This window comes from Marmota monax, unplaced genomic scaffold (assembly GCF_021218885.2).
Source record: "Marmota monax isolate L192 unplaced genomic scaffold, Marmota_monax_Labrador192_F-V1.1 WCK01_AAM20220418_F8-fsc00037, whole genome shotgun sequence".
NCBI lineage: Eukaryota > Metazoa > Chordata > Mammalia > Rodentia > Sciuridae > Marmota > Marmota monax.
Genome location: NW_026693245.1, coordinates 9,458,014 through 9,472,053, shown reverse-complemented (window position 1 = coordinate 9,472,053; position 14,040 = coordinate 9,458,014). Strand labels below are relative to the sequence as shown.

Here is a 14,040-nt window from a genome sequence, read left to right as displayed (position 1 = left end):
TTAATAAAAACCTAGTAGAATACAGCTGGGTTACCACATCTACTTCTGCATTCAATCTGATATGATATGATGTTTTGGTTGAAGTATTTTTTTTTCTTTTTTTGGTACTGGGAACTGAACCCAGGGGCATTTACCCACTGAGCCACATCCCCACCCCTGTTTTATATTTTATTTAGAGGCAGGATATCACTGAGTTGCTTAGGGCCTCACTAAGTTGCTGAGGCTGGCTTTGAACACACAATCCTCCTGCCTCAGCCTCTGGTTGAAATATTTAAAGACAATCTGGCCTCACATAGATAAGTCAATGGAAGGGGAAGAGTATTTCAATAGCCTTTTAGATCATTGTGAATATTTTTTTCTTTGATATTATAGCAAAACTTGACAAGTAGTTGTATCCTAATGGTTAGCTACAATAGGGACTCTATCAGCATATTAATGAATTTTTTATACTTTATTACATTAGAATCCATTACTATATCTGATGCTTACACTTTAATGGTTCTTATATCCCAGCATGATTTATAGCCTCTTAAATTGTTTATTTGGAAAATATTGGTTCACTTAGTTATGAAGAACTTTTAAATGACATATTTAATTAGACATATCAAAAAGTCATATATGTTAGTACCACCAATGATCTCTTCATAAAAGCCTTTATATATTGAAATGCCATCAAGCTTACAGAATGAATACAAGTTTCCAGAAATCCTAATTTTTACTTAAAAGCTAGACTTTTGTCATTGGCAACAATAATAGCCCGTTCTTTACCTTGAATGACAAGTTCCCTTTGTGCATTTTTAATGTATCCTTATTGTATATTTAAGGTATATAATATGATGTTTAATATGCATATTTAAAGTACAGTTAACTACTGGTCAAGTCACTTAACATATCGTTCATTTTACAGTTACCTTTTGTGTGTGTGTGTGTGTGTGTTAAGAACACCTAAATTCTATTCTCTTAGCACATTTCTACTATATAATACAACAATATTGCTATAGTTTGAATCTTGAATGTACCCTGAAGGTCCTATGTTTTGAAGACTTGGTCCCCAGACCATGGTGCTGTTGGGAGGTGGTGGAACTTTAAGGAGGTAGGTCTTAGTGGAAGGAAGTTAGGTCACTAGGAACATGATCTTGAAGGAGATATTGGGACCCCAGCCTCTTCCTCTCTCTTTGCATCCTAGCCACCATGAAGTGATCAGTTTCCTCTATCATGTACTGTTCCCATCACAGACTCAAAGCAACAAAGTAAAGTGACTGTGTACTGAAACATCTAAAATAATGGCCAAAATAAACCTCTCCTTCTTTTAACATGTTTATATCAGGTATTTCATCACAGTCACAGAAAGCTACATAAATATTATTAGCTATAGTCCTCATGGTAAACTTTAGATCTCTAGATTTATTAATTATACATACTCTAAACTTTGTACCCATTGGCCTGTATCTCCGCATCCCTACCCTGGACTCCACCCTCACCTCTGATTTCCACATTTCTATTCTCTGTTTCTATGTATTTCACTTTATTTTTGTTGCAGAAAATATCAGAAAATACCCAACACCACATCACTGTTGTTTGACTGCTGGTCATAAAAATAGTGTTCCATGAAAAAAAGTGACCAGTTCTGTTGGCAACCCAAACAATGCCCCATGTGCTTTACCTCAATATAACCATCAAGCCTCAGTATACAGCAGAAGAGCTCTTGAGTTTTCTCATTTGGTCAAATAATGTATACTCGAGGGTAAATATTTAATCAGCTAAATAACTTTTTCTTACCTCAATAGGACAATACTAAATTAAGTGGCTTTCTACTTTTAACTGCATTGATGTCACTGTTGTCCTAATTTGTGCTAAGGTGCCCATAGCTTTCCCACAACCTCCATTGCACTATAGGTATACAGGCAGTTAAAAAGGTAAATGACATGACATGTTGGTATTATTACTAATGTAATGTAACCTGCATGGAAACTCCCAAAGATTCTTGGGGACTCCTCCCCTGGGTTTCAGTGGACCATACTTTGAGACTTGCTGGCCTAAAGCACAGCCTGTAACAAGAGAAGGAGGTGGTTGTAGGAGATACTAAAATAGCATTAATTAGTAAAGGAACCTATTCTGTGTGGGAGCATATAGAGAATGTCAGAAATCCCAGGACTTCTTCTGTTTGTATCAGGAATTCAGAACCTATGCTCAATATTTCAAAATGCATATTGGAAGGTGAAAGAATGGAAATAAAAATACACCATGGGAACAATGATTGAATCACGTACTATGTGACCTGTAAGAAAAGCATTGATATATGCACCCAAAATAAGTGATGATGTTTTTCAAATTACAGATTACAATATGTCACTCCAAAGAGTCATGCTGCAATCTGACTCTTAGGGGCCATGTGTGTGTGGGCCAGGTTTCATCATTCATTCATACTGCAGAAAGCAATAACTCTTGCGGCCTCAAAAGAGAATAACAATTTTCCAAGGAACAAAAACAGAATAGTGCCTCAGCCAACCTCTTGCCATAAGTAGAGCCATCAACAATTGCTGACCTTTTTCCTTTAGAATTTGCCTGCCCACGGGTATTGTTCACTTTTCTTCTACTATCACACCCAACCCCTGACATGCACATTTCCTCTTTAGCTAGAGCTCAGACTAAGATTGCTCTCCTGTCTCCTTTAGTACACTTTTTAAAGTGTTTAAGTATTTCCAACAGCAAATTTAGCAAAAAGTGAAAGAAACAAAAAGAAAGAAAGAAAGGGAAAAGAAAACACAAATAGCATAAAATGGGCAAAGTTTCTGGGGTGCATAAGGTTGGTGCTCTGTCCAGATTCCCTGGGATCCTCTTCACAGAAAGATGAAAAGCACATTCTCCCCACCTCTGCAACTTTCACCTTCTGCGAAGTGAGGCGTGAATTAAGCCCCTGGCCTTTATCTCTTCACTTACAGCTTGTCTGTCCTTTTTTTTTTTTTTACACTGGGGATTAAACCCAGGGGTGCTTTGCCACTGAGCCACATCCCCAGCCTTCTTTGTTTTTCATTCTGAGACAGGGTCTTACCTAGTGCTTAGAGCCTTGCTAAATTGCTGAGGCTGGCCTTGAACTTGCAATCCTCCTACAGGCATGTGCCACCACACTGGGCAAAGCTGTTCTGCTATTGAACAGTTAAGACTTGAAGCTCTTTTCAGCTAAATTTATCTCCTAGTGAAAACAGATTACCTAGGATAAATTTCATAAGGGTATTCCATGAAGGAGCAAGCAGGGGACTGAAGTGACAAGGAACCCCTTCTGCAAGGAGGTTTAAAGGCTGAGGGTTCTTGCATAGCACCTTTTACTTGAGAGGTCTTTGGGGGTATCCATGGATGATTACAAACAATCTGACCAAGCAGATGGAATAGTGGAGGTCAGTATTTTGATCAACAATATTTCCACTTCCTGTCCTCACATACCATCCTTATCCTTTGATATTTCCGTAGAGCAGAGCCTGCTCGACCCCTTCCCTCCCAGAGCAGTCACCCCCAGAAGAAGGAGGGACGATTCAGCATGCTCAACCAAATCTTCTGCAAAAACAAGAAAGAAGATCTGAAAGCCCATCAGAAGGATCAAAGCAGGGACCGACACAGGGGGGAGGACACCTCGGAAGTCGATGACATCATCACCACCTTTGACAGCATCGTGGATACTAACTGCCAAGAACAGCCTGGTGACCAGGTAGCGATGGTTGACTTTAAGAAGAGGACCTCAGAGAATTCAAAGTATCTCTTGCCAGAAAAGAAACCTCTGGTCCGTAAAGGGCTTCCACCAATCAGAACACAGAGTCTGCCACCTATCACACTGGGCAATAACTTCCTGACTGCCTCCCATGGAACCACTTCCCACGTTGGCCTGAGCTCTGGCACTCAGCACACTACCCAACGATCACAGAAAAGCCGAAGTGAACAGGATTTACTAAATAACAAGACTGGCTGCCAGCTGTTGTTAGATAACCCCTGGAGAGGTGACTCTAATCAGGTGTTCTCCTACAAAGCGTGGACTGTGTCTTCCTCGGATAAGCTGCTAGACAGGCTGCTCGCCGGCCGGCCTGGTCAGCAGGAGCAATCTGGGCCTACACACCTTCCTCATCTACACAACCCTTCACCAGGTAATGTCCTTGATTTCATCCTCTTCATTCCTGACAGTCTCTACACAGGAAGTATCTGTGCAGTTCTAGGTTAGGAATTAGAAACTCGTTAGCCGAGAAGGCAGGTCAAGAGTAAAACGCTGGAGATTTATAGGTTATGAAAATATTCTGCTTTTCCACCCTGACAGCAATCAAGTAAAAAATGTGTTTTGTGCATTTTTATCTTCCCAACAAATACGTGTGAGGTCTGCCAGATTGGAGCAGAAGTAGTACCCTTTCCATTAAAAAGGATTCTTAGCTGGGCACAGTGGCGCACACATCTAATCCCAGCAGCTTTGGAGACTGAGGCAGGAGGATGGAGAGTTCAAAGTCAGCCTCAGAAAAAGCAAGGAGCTAAGCAACTCAGTGAGACTCTGTCTCTAAATAAAATACAGACTAGGGCTAGGCTCAGGGGTTGAATGCCTGTGAGTTCAATCCCCAGTACTCCCCTACCCCCACCCGCCAAAGGAAAAAAAAAGGATTCTTAACCCCAATATGTGGCAGAATCACCCATGAGAGGATGATTCACATGATTTTCTGTTTTAAAATTAGGTACTGAATCCCCACCCCAGACCTACTAAACCAAAATCTTGGCGAGGGGGGAGGGGAAAGGCAATGCCTTGTTAGTATGCATGAAGAAATGTAATACATTTGCACATTCATGGTTAAGTCTCAGAGTACCAAAGGATTACACAAAAGTTCTCCTCTCTGCCTCTTCCCTCAGCTACCCAGTGCCCCTCATCCAAAGCTACCAATATCATTAATGTTTTATCTTTCCAGAAATATTTTGCACACATACATATCTGCATTTACATACAAAATGTGTTCATACCCTTTTAAAAATATGACATATCACACTTAAAATTTTTTATTTTTATACACAAATAAATGAGTATGTTTCCCTCCCTCCTCATAAATAAATACATCACACTAAGTAATTTATTTTTTATTCCATATGTGATTCTGATGCACCCTAGAGTCTAGGAACTTTGGGTCAAAATCTGTTCAGTTACATAATGCCTTGTTGAGTTTTAAATGAATTAATGGTCAATATTTAAAACTTAGGACATTTTACATAAAAACTTAAAAGTTCTAGTTTCTCTTAAGAAATATAAAAAATCTGACAGCACTGAATACAAATTCCCATGTGGTAATAATTGGTTGGATCTGAGTAACCACTGTACCCTCGGATTCCACTGACCCCAGTTCAATTCGGTCTGCACCACTTACTCCTTATCATTATGTTACTGTTGTTATAGTAGGGTTAAGAAAGAAAATGATATGTTTCTTGGACCCATATTTCTGTCAAACGTAGAAAAACAAAACACAAAGAGAGCAATGTATTTTAAAAAGTAGTGGAGGTCCACATTTCTTTTAGGATGAGGAACATTCTTCCCTGTTTAATATACAGCATGTTTAACTCTCTTCTCTCATTGACATGTGGCTAGTGCATGAAGATTTTTAAGTAGAATATGCTTCCCCTCATATACATTGCTACATATTTAAAAGCAGGATAAATATGGATTAGCACATAAAGGTTATTTCCTATATCTGGGAAAAACTCCACTCAAGGTTTTGCTTCCTCTGCAAAACACTAAAGGATTTGGCTGGTGACATGGGTAATATTTTTGCTTTTTTTTTTTTTCTGCAGAAGGATGAGGAAGGGAACACATGGTTTTGCCATCTTTTAACACTTTAGTGGCCTCTAGGGCATAACCCAGCTTGCTTTCTTGAGTTAGTCATATCCTGAGCAAGCTAATAACTTCTCTTTTTAAAAATCTTTTGAGATTTTTAAGGTCTTGTTCTCCTTCTGTTCCAAGGACAGCCTTAAACTGTCTTTTCTATCAATTTAGGATTGGGTTTAGCTACCTATAGCAGCAACCCAGTCATAGTGGGTTAAATACATAGACGTTTATTGCATTTGTTACCAAATCAGGCACATTTTTCCCAATGCACAGTATGCCAATCACTGAAACAAGTGCAAAAGAGAATTTATCCACAAGGCAGCCAAGCATAGAGGAAGTAAGAAACTGAAATCTCAAATCCGCCACCCTGAGAATAGGGTTTGGGGATATTTATGGGGTAAAGAAGCAGGCTGATTTGAGATGGGGAAAAGTGATTGGAGGTAAAGTTACACAATCTGCCTGTGCACAATCAAACTTCATGGCTCTTCATGGAACACATGTATAGAAAATTGTGGCATTAGCATGATCTAAAGGTGGAGTTTTGGGCCTTGTGACATCAAAAGGTCACCCATCAAATACCTGCATAGGCCTAAATGAAGTCAGTGATTTCAACAAAAGCAGCCTTCAAGTCCCTAAAAAGCAACCTGAGCAACCATTATCATAAACCACACAAGAGAGGTGTCAGCATAGCTAATGGGAGACTACTAATATATTGCTCAATTACATGAACTCCATGGACTTCAAAATTAGTGATTAAAAAACATCAGCTAAGAGCAAGGGAAAGCCCAAGGGCTTAGAGAGAGGTAAGAATGCAGTTTTTGTTGTTTTTGATCTTGAACTCTTGAACTGTTGCCTCAGCCTCTGGCATACACAACAACTATGGTAAACTGTGCTTAGTGTGAGACTAGGGAAGCTGTGTTTGTGGACTTGTAATTACCAAAGTTAAGATTCTGTCCTCCTATGGAGTCTTGGAGACTGAGGTCTTATTCTTTTGGTGGTTACATTCTTGCGACTAGCCCTAGGGTCCTTGAAGGATGCTTCTAAACTACAAAAGATACTTACTTACAATTGCAAGATGGCCAGGCAAAAGGTTGAGGTCTATGGAACAAAGGCTGGGGTTACTTTACTGTGAAATAAGTATGAAGTAAGCGTTTTGCAGGTTTTTGGTGACTCCATGTTCCACAGCCTAACATATGGCTTCTACCCTCCAGATCACTTCACAGCCAATAGCTGATGATGCAGGAAGAAGTAAGGGTAGGGGAACACATGTCGCCCAACTAAACCAGCTCCCATTATGAAGTGTCATAAGGCTCACACTGCTATTTGCATTTCATTGGCCAACCTTCCCTCACATTGCAAAGAAGACTGAGAATTGTAGTATTTTAGCTGGGCACCTCACTGTCTCCCCCAAAATGGATTTCTGTGTGGTATTTTTTGGTTTTGTTTTGCAGAGCTGGGGTTGAAGTCAGATTCTCACACATGCTAGGCAAGACCTCTACTGCTGAGCTATATCCCCGGTCCTTATTTTTGCAAGGTCTTTCTAAGTTTCCCAGATTGATCTCAAACTTGCAATTTTCCTGCCTCAACCTACTGAATTACAGGAGTAATTTCAGCTGGAATTACAGGTGTGCACCACCATGTCTGGCTGAATTTGTTTTTAAGGGAGAAGGAGTAGAGATTGGATAGAAAACTAATAGAGAGATTATGCCTCATGTGTCATCCAAAAGTTTCTGTGCTGTTTGAAATAAATGGACAGTTGATAAATTTGGTTGAGGATTTGCTTGGTCTCCAACAAAGTAACTAGAAAAGTCCCAGAGCAGCAGACTGGCACAAAGGAGAAGTGAAAGTTTCCAAGGCTTTCTTAAGAAATTATTTGTGCTTATTTATCCTATAGAATTAATGTCAGCATATTATAGAGATACATTCATACCCATGGTTAGCGCAGCACAATTTACAATAACAGAATTATGGAACCAGCCTAGGTGCCCATCAACAGACAAAAAAATAAAGAAAGTGTGGTATGTATACACAATGGAGTTTTATTCAGCCATAAAGAAGAATGAAGTTATGTCATTTGCAGGAAAATTGATGAAATTTAAGAACATTATATTAGGCAAAAAAAAAAGCCAAACTCAGGAATCAAGGGTCATTTATTTTCTCTCATATGTGGAAGAGGGGGAAAAGAGGGGGGGGGGAAGTGGCAGGGGCAGGTCTCAGGAAAATCAAAGGGAGATCAGTAGAGTAGAGGAAAGGGGCCAGGAAGGAGGGGAAAGAAAAGGGAAGTACTGGGGAATGATAATGGCCAAATTATGTTGTTATGTCATGTGCATATACAAATATGTAATAACAAACTACACTGTTATGTGTAATTACAATTCACCAATAAAAATAGAGAGATTAAAAAAAAAGAGGGCTGGGGATGTGGCTCAAGCGGTAGCGCGCTCGCCTGGCATGCATGCGGCCCGGGTTCAATCCTCAGCACCACATACAAAGATGTTGTGCCCGCCGATAACTAAAAAATAAATATTAAAATTCTCTCTTTCTCTTTCTCCCTCTCTCACTCTCTCTTTAAAAAAAAAAAGAAATTAGCTGTGTTTATATCAAAGTGTTTATTTTTGCAGCCAGGATTTAAAAATCTATTTAATTATTTATTTATTTATGCTAATTATGACTAGGAACCATTCAAGAAAACTGAGTCATGTTAAGAGCAATCCCCCAAGAGTCTTCAGCCTATACATGAGCTTTAAAGGATATGGATTTGCTAACATGATTGTAAAACTGGCTTTTTATTTTTGTGGAGGGAGGGACTGGGGACCAAATCCTGGGCCTCATGATGCTAGAAAAGTAATCTACCACTGAGCTTTAAATTAACTTTAAATTGATTTTTGTCTTAGGCACTAATCATACATAACAGTTTTTAAATGCAAGGGGTCTTAGTTATCTAATCACTCATTAAATGATTATTAAGTGTTTACCTGATGCAGTAACACATGCTCTCACATACTTGGGAGACTGAGGCAGGAGGATCCCATGAGCCCAGCAATTTGTTTTTTGTTTTTTTTTTTTTTATTTCTTGTAATTTTTTTAATTGGTTGTTCAAAACATTACAAAGCTCATGACATATCATCTTCCATACATTTGATTCAAGTGGGTTATGAACTCCCATTTTTTACCCCAAATACAAGTTGCAGAATCACATCGGTTACACATCCACATTTTTACATAATACCATATTAATGACTGTTGTATTCTGCTACCTTTCCTATCCCCTACTATCCCCCCTCCCCTTCCCTCTCATCTTCCCTCTCTACCCCATCTGCTGTTGTTTAATTCTCTCCCTTGTTTTTTTTTTCCCTTTCCCCTCACAAACTCTTATATGTAATTTTGTGCAACAATGAGGGTCTCCTTCCATTTCCATAGTTTCCCTTCTCTCTCCCTTCCTCTCCCCCCACTCGTCTCTGTTTAATGTTAATCTTTTCCTCATGCTCTTCTTCCCTGTTCTGATCTTAGTTGCTCTCTTTATATCAAAGAAGACATTTGGCATTTGTTTTTTAAGGATTGGCTAGCTTCACTTAGCATAATCTGCTCTAATGCCATCCATTTCCCTGCAAAATCCATGATTTTGTCATTTTTTAGTGCTGCGTAATACTCCATTGTGTATAAATGCCACAGTTTTTTAATCCATTCATCTATTGAAGGGCATCTGGGTTGATTCCAAAGTCTAGCTATTGTGAATTGTGCTGCCATGATCATTGATGTGGCAGTATCCCTATAGTATGCTCTTTTAAGGTCCTCAGGGAATAGACCGAGAAGGGCGATATTGGGTCAAATGGTGGTTCCATTCCCAGCTTTCCTAGGAATCTCCATACTGCTTTCCATATTGGCCGCACCAGTTTGCAGTTCCACCAGCAATGTACAAGTGTACCTTTTTCCCCACATCCTCGCCAGCACTTATTGTTGCTTGACTTCATAATGGCTGCCAATCTTACTGGAGTGAGATGGTATCTTAGGGTGGTTTTGATTTGCATTTCTCTGACTGCTAGAGATGGTGAGCATTTTTTCATGTACTTATTGATAGATTGTATGTCCTCCTCTGAGAAGTGTCTGTTCAGGTCGTTGGCCCATTTGTTGATAGGGTTGTTTGTTATCTTGTTGTTTAATTTTTTGAGTTCTTTGTATATTCTGGATATTAGGGCTCTATCTGAAGTGTGAGGAGTAAAGATTTGTTCCCAGGATGTAGGTTCCCTATTTACCTCTCTTATTGTTTCTCTTGCTGAGAAAAAACTTTTTAGTTTGAGTAAGTCCCATTTGTTGATTCTAGTTATTAACTTTTGTGCTATGGGCGTCCTATTAAGGAATTTGGAGCCCGACCCCACAATGTGTAGATCGGAGCCAACTTTTTCTTCTATCAGGTGCAGAGTCTCTGATTTGATATCTAGCTCCTTGATCCATTTTGAATTAACTTTTGTGCATGGCGAGAGAAAGGGGTTCAGCTTCATTTTGTTGCATATGGATTTCCAGTTTTCCCAGCACCATTTGTTGAAGATGCTATCCTTTCTCCATTGCATGCTTTTAGCGCCTTTATCAAATATAAGAAAGTTGTAATTTTGTGGATTGGTCTCTGTGTCCTCTATTCTGTACCATTGGTCCACCTGCCTGTTTTGGTACCAGTACCATGCTGTTTTTGTTACTATTGCTCTGTAGTACAGTTTGAAATCTGGTATCGCTATACCTCCCGATTCACACTTCCTGCTTAGAATTGCTTTTGCTATTCTGGGTCTTTTGTTTTTCCATATGAATTTCATGATAGCTTTATCTATTTCTACCAGAAATGCCATTGGGATTTTGACTGGCATTGCGTTGAACCTGTAGAGAACTTTGGGTAATATCGCCATTTTGATGATGTTAGTTCTGCCTATCCATGAACAGGGTACATTTTTCCATCTTCTAAGATCTTCTTCTATCTCTCTCTTTAGGGTTCTGTAGTTTTCATTGTATAAATCTTTCACCTCTTTTGTTAGGTTGATTCCCAAGTATTTTATTTTTTTTGAGGATATTGTGAATGGGGTGGTTTTCCTCATTTCCATTTCAGAAGTTTTGTTACTGATATACAGGAATGCCTTTGATTTATGCGTGTTGATTTTATATCCTGCCACTTTGCTGAATTCATTTATTAGTTCTAGTAGTTTCTTTGTAGACCCTTTTGGGTCTTCTAAGTATAGGATCATATCGTCCGCAAATAGTGATATTTTAAGTTCTTCTTTTCCTATTTTTATGCCTTTAATTTCTTTTGTCTGTCTAATTGCTCTGGCTAGTATTTCAAGGACTAAATTAAATAGAATTGGTGAGAGAGGGCATCCCTGTCTTGTTCCAGATTTTAGCGGGAATGCCTTCAGTTTTTCTCCATTTAGAATGATGCTAGCCTGAGGCTTAGCATATATAGCTTTTACAATGTTGAGGTAAGTTCCTGTTATCCCCAGTTTTTCTAGTGTTTTGAACATAAAAGGTTGCTGTACTTTGTCGAATGCTTTTTCTGCATCTATCGAGACGATCATATGGTTCTTATCTTTAAGTCTATTGATGTGGTGAATAATATTTATTGATTTCCGTATATTGAACCAACCTTGCATCCCAGAGATGAATCCTATTTGATCATGGTGCCCAATTTTTTTGATATGCTTTTGTATTCGATTCGCCAGGATTTTGTTGAGAATTTTTGCATCTATGTTCATTAGAGATATTGGTCTGTAGTTTTCTTTCTTTGAAGTGTCTTTGTCTGGTTTCGGGATCAGGGTGATGTTGGCCTCATAGAATGAATTTGGAAGAGCTCCTTCTTTTTCTGTTTCTTGAAATAGCTTGAAAAGTATTGGTATTAATTCTTCTTTGAAGGTTTTGTAAAACTCTGCTGTATACCCATCTGGTCCAGGGCTTTTTTTGGTTGGTAGTCTTTTGATGGCTTCTTCTCTTTCTTCCTTTGTTATTGGTCTGTTTAAATTGTGTGTGTCTTCCTGACTCAATCTGGGCAGATCGTATGACTTAAGAAATTTATCAATGTCTTCACTGTCTTCTATTTTATTAGAGTATAGGGTTTCAAAATACTTTCTAATTATCTTCTGTATTTCTGTAGTGTCTGTTGTGATATTGCCTTTTTCATCCTGTATGTTAGTAATTTGAGTTCTCTCTCTTCTTCTCTTCGTTAGCATGGCTAAGGGTCTGTCGATCTTATTTATTTTTTCAAAGAACCAACTTTTGGTTTTATCAATTTTTTCAATGGTTTTTTTTGTTTCAATTTCGTTGATTTCCGCTCTGATTTTAATTATTTCTTGTCTTCTGCTATATTTGCTGTTGTTTTGCTCTTCCTTTTCTAGGGTTTTGAGATGTAGTGTGAGTTCGTTTATTTGTTGGTTTTTTCTTTTTTTGAGGAATGAACTCCAGGAAATGAATTTCCCTCTTAAAACTGCTTTCATTGTGTCCCATAGATTCCGGTATGTTGTGTCTGAATTGTCGTTTATCTCTAAGAATTTTTTGATTTCCTCCTTTATGTCTTCTGTAACCCATTGATCATTCAGTAACACATTGTTTATTTTCCATGTGATGCAGGATTTTTCCTTCCTTCTTTTTTCATTGATTTCCAGTTTCATTCCATTATGATCAGATATGGTGCATGGTATTATCTCCACTCCTTTATATTTACTAAGAGTTGCCCTATGGCATAATATATGATCTATCTTTGAGTAAGATCCATGTGCTGCTGAGAAGAACGTGTATCCACTTGATGATGGTTGATATATTCTATATATGTCGTTTAAGTCTAGGTTATTGATTGTGTCATTGAGTTCTATAGTTTCTTTATTCAGCTTTTGTCTGGAGGATCTGTCTAATGGCGAGAGCGGTGTGTTGAAGTCACCCATAATTATTGTGTTGTGGTCAATTTGACTCTTGAACTTGAGGAGAGTTTGTTTTATGAACGTTGCTGCACCATTATTTGGTGCATATAAATTGATAATTGTTATGTCTTGTTGGTGAATAGTTCCTTTTAACAGGATATAGTGTCCTTCTTTATCCCTTTTGATTAACTTAGGTTTGAAGTTGATTTTATTCAATATGAGTATGGCCACTCCTGCTTGCTTCCGAGGGCCATGTGAGTGGTATGATTTTTCCCAACCTTTCACCTTCAGCCTGTGTATGTCTTTTCCTATCATATGAGTCTCCTGAAGGCAGCATATTGTTGGATTTGTTTTTTTGATCCAGGTTACCAGCCTGTGTCTCTTGATTGGTGAGTTTAGTCCATTAACATTTAAGGTTACAATTGAAATATGATTTGTACTTCCAGTCATGTTTATTTATTTATTTATTTTAGTTTGGCTAGTTTTTACTTTTTGGTTGTTTTCCTCCCCCTTTACTGAGATACCTCCCGCTGTTGGTTTGGGGCACTGTTTTTCCATTCCTCTTCTTGTAGAATTTTGCCCAAAATGCTTTGCAGTGCTGGTTTTCTGGCTGCGAAATCTTTTAGCTTTTGTTTATCGTGAAAGATTTTAATTTCATTGTCAAATCTGAAGCTTAATTTTGCTGGATACAGTATTCTTGGTTGGAATCCATTATTTTTCAGCGTTTGAAATACATTGTTCCAGGATCTTCTCGCTTTCAAAGTCTGTGATGAAAAATCAGCCGTTAACCTAATTGGTTTACCCCTGAATGTAATCTGCCTCCTTTCCCTCGTAGCTTTTAATATTCTCTCCTTGTTCTGTATGTTGGCTATCTTCATAATTATATGTCTTGGAGTTGGCCTATTACAGTTTTGGATGTTTGGGGTCCTGTAGGCTTCTAGGATTTGGCAATCCATTCCATCTTTCATCTCTGGGAAGTTTTCTAGGATTATTTCATTCAATAGGTTGTCCATTCCTTTGGCTTGAATCTCTGTGCCTTCTTCTATCCCAATGACTCTCAAATTTGGTTTTTTGATGAGATCCCATATCTCTTGGATAGATTGCTCGTGAGATTTAAGCATCTTTTCAGTATTGACTATATTCTTTTCAAGTTGATAAACTTTGTCTTCATTATCTGATGTTCTGACTTCTACTTGATCTAGTCTATTTGTAATATTCTCGTTAGCATTTTTAATCTGGTTTATCATTTCTTGCATTTCTAAAATCACTGTTTGGTTTTTTTTTTAAGATCTCTATCTCCTGGTAAAGCTCGTTCTT

At 38.4% G+C, this 14,040-nt stretch overlaps 1 protein-coding gene and 1 long non-coding RNA gene across 2 annotated transcripts in view; one reads left to right on the top strand and one right to left on the bottom strand.

Moving 5' to 3' along the window:
- LOC124100749 (uncharacterized) overlaps window positions 1-14,040 on the bottom strand; it is a 127,023-nt gene that overhangs the window by 96,665 nt on the left and 16,318 nt on the right. The gene's annotated exons all lie outside the window — the stretch shown is intronic.
- The window catches only part of Ankrd55 (ankyrin repeat domain 55), a 108,646-nt gene that overhangs the window by 85,820 nt on the left and 8,786 nt on the right, over window positions 1-14,040 (top strand). Inside the window, exon 9 of the mRNA XM_046456364.2 lies at window positions 3,469-4,133. Within this exon, the coding sequence (XP_046312320.2) occupies window positions 3,469-4,133 (665 nt within the window). The remainder of the gene's footprint in view (window positions 1-3,468; window positions 4,134-14,040) is intronic.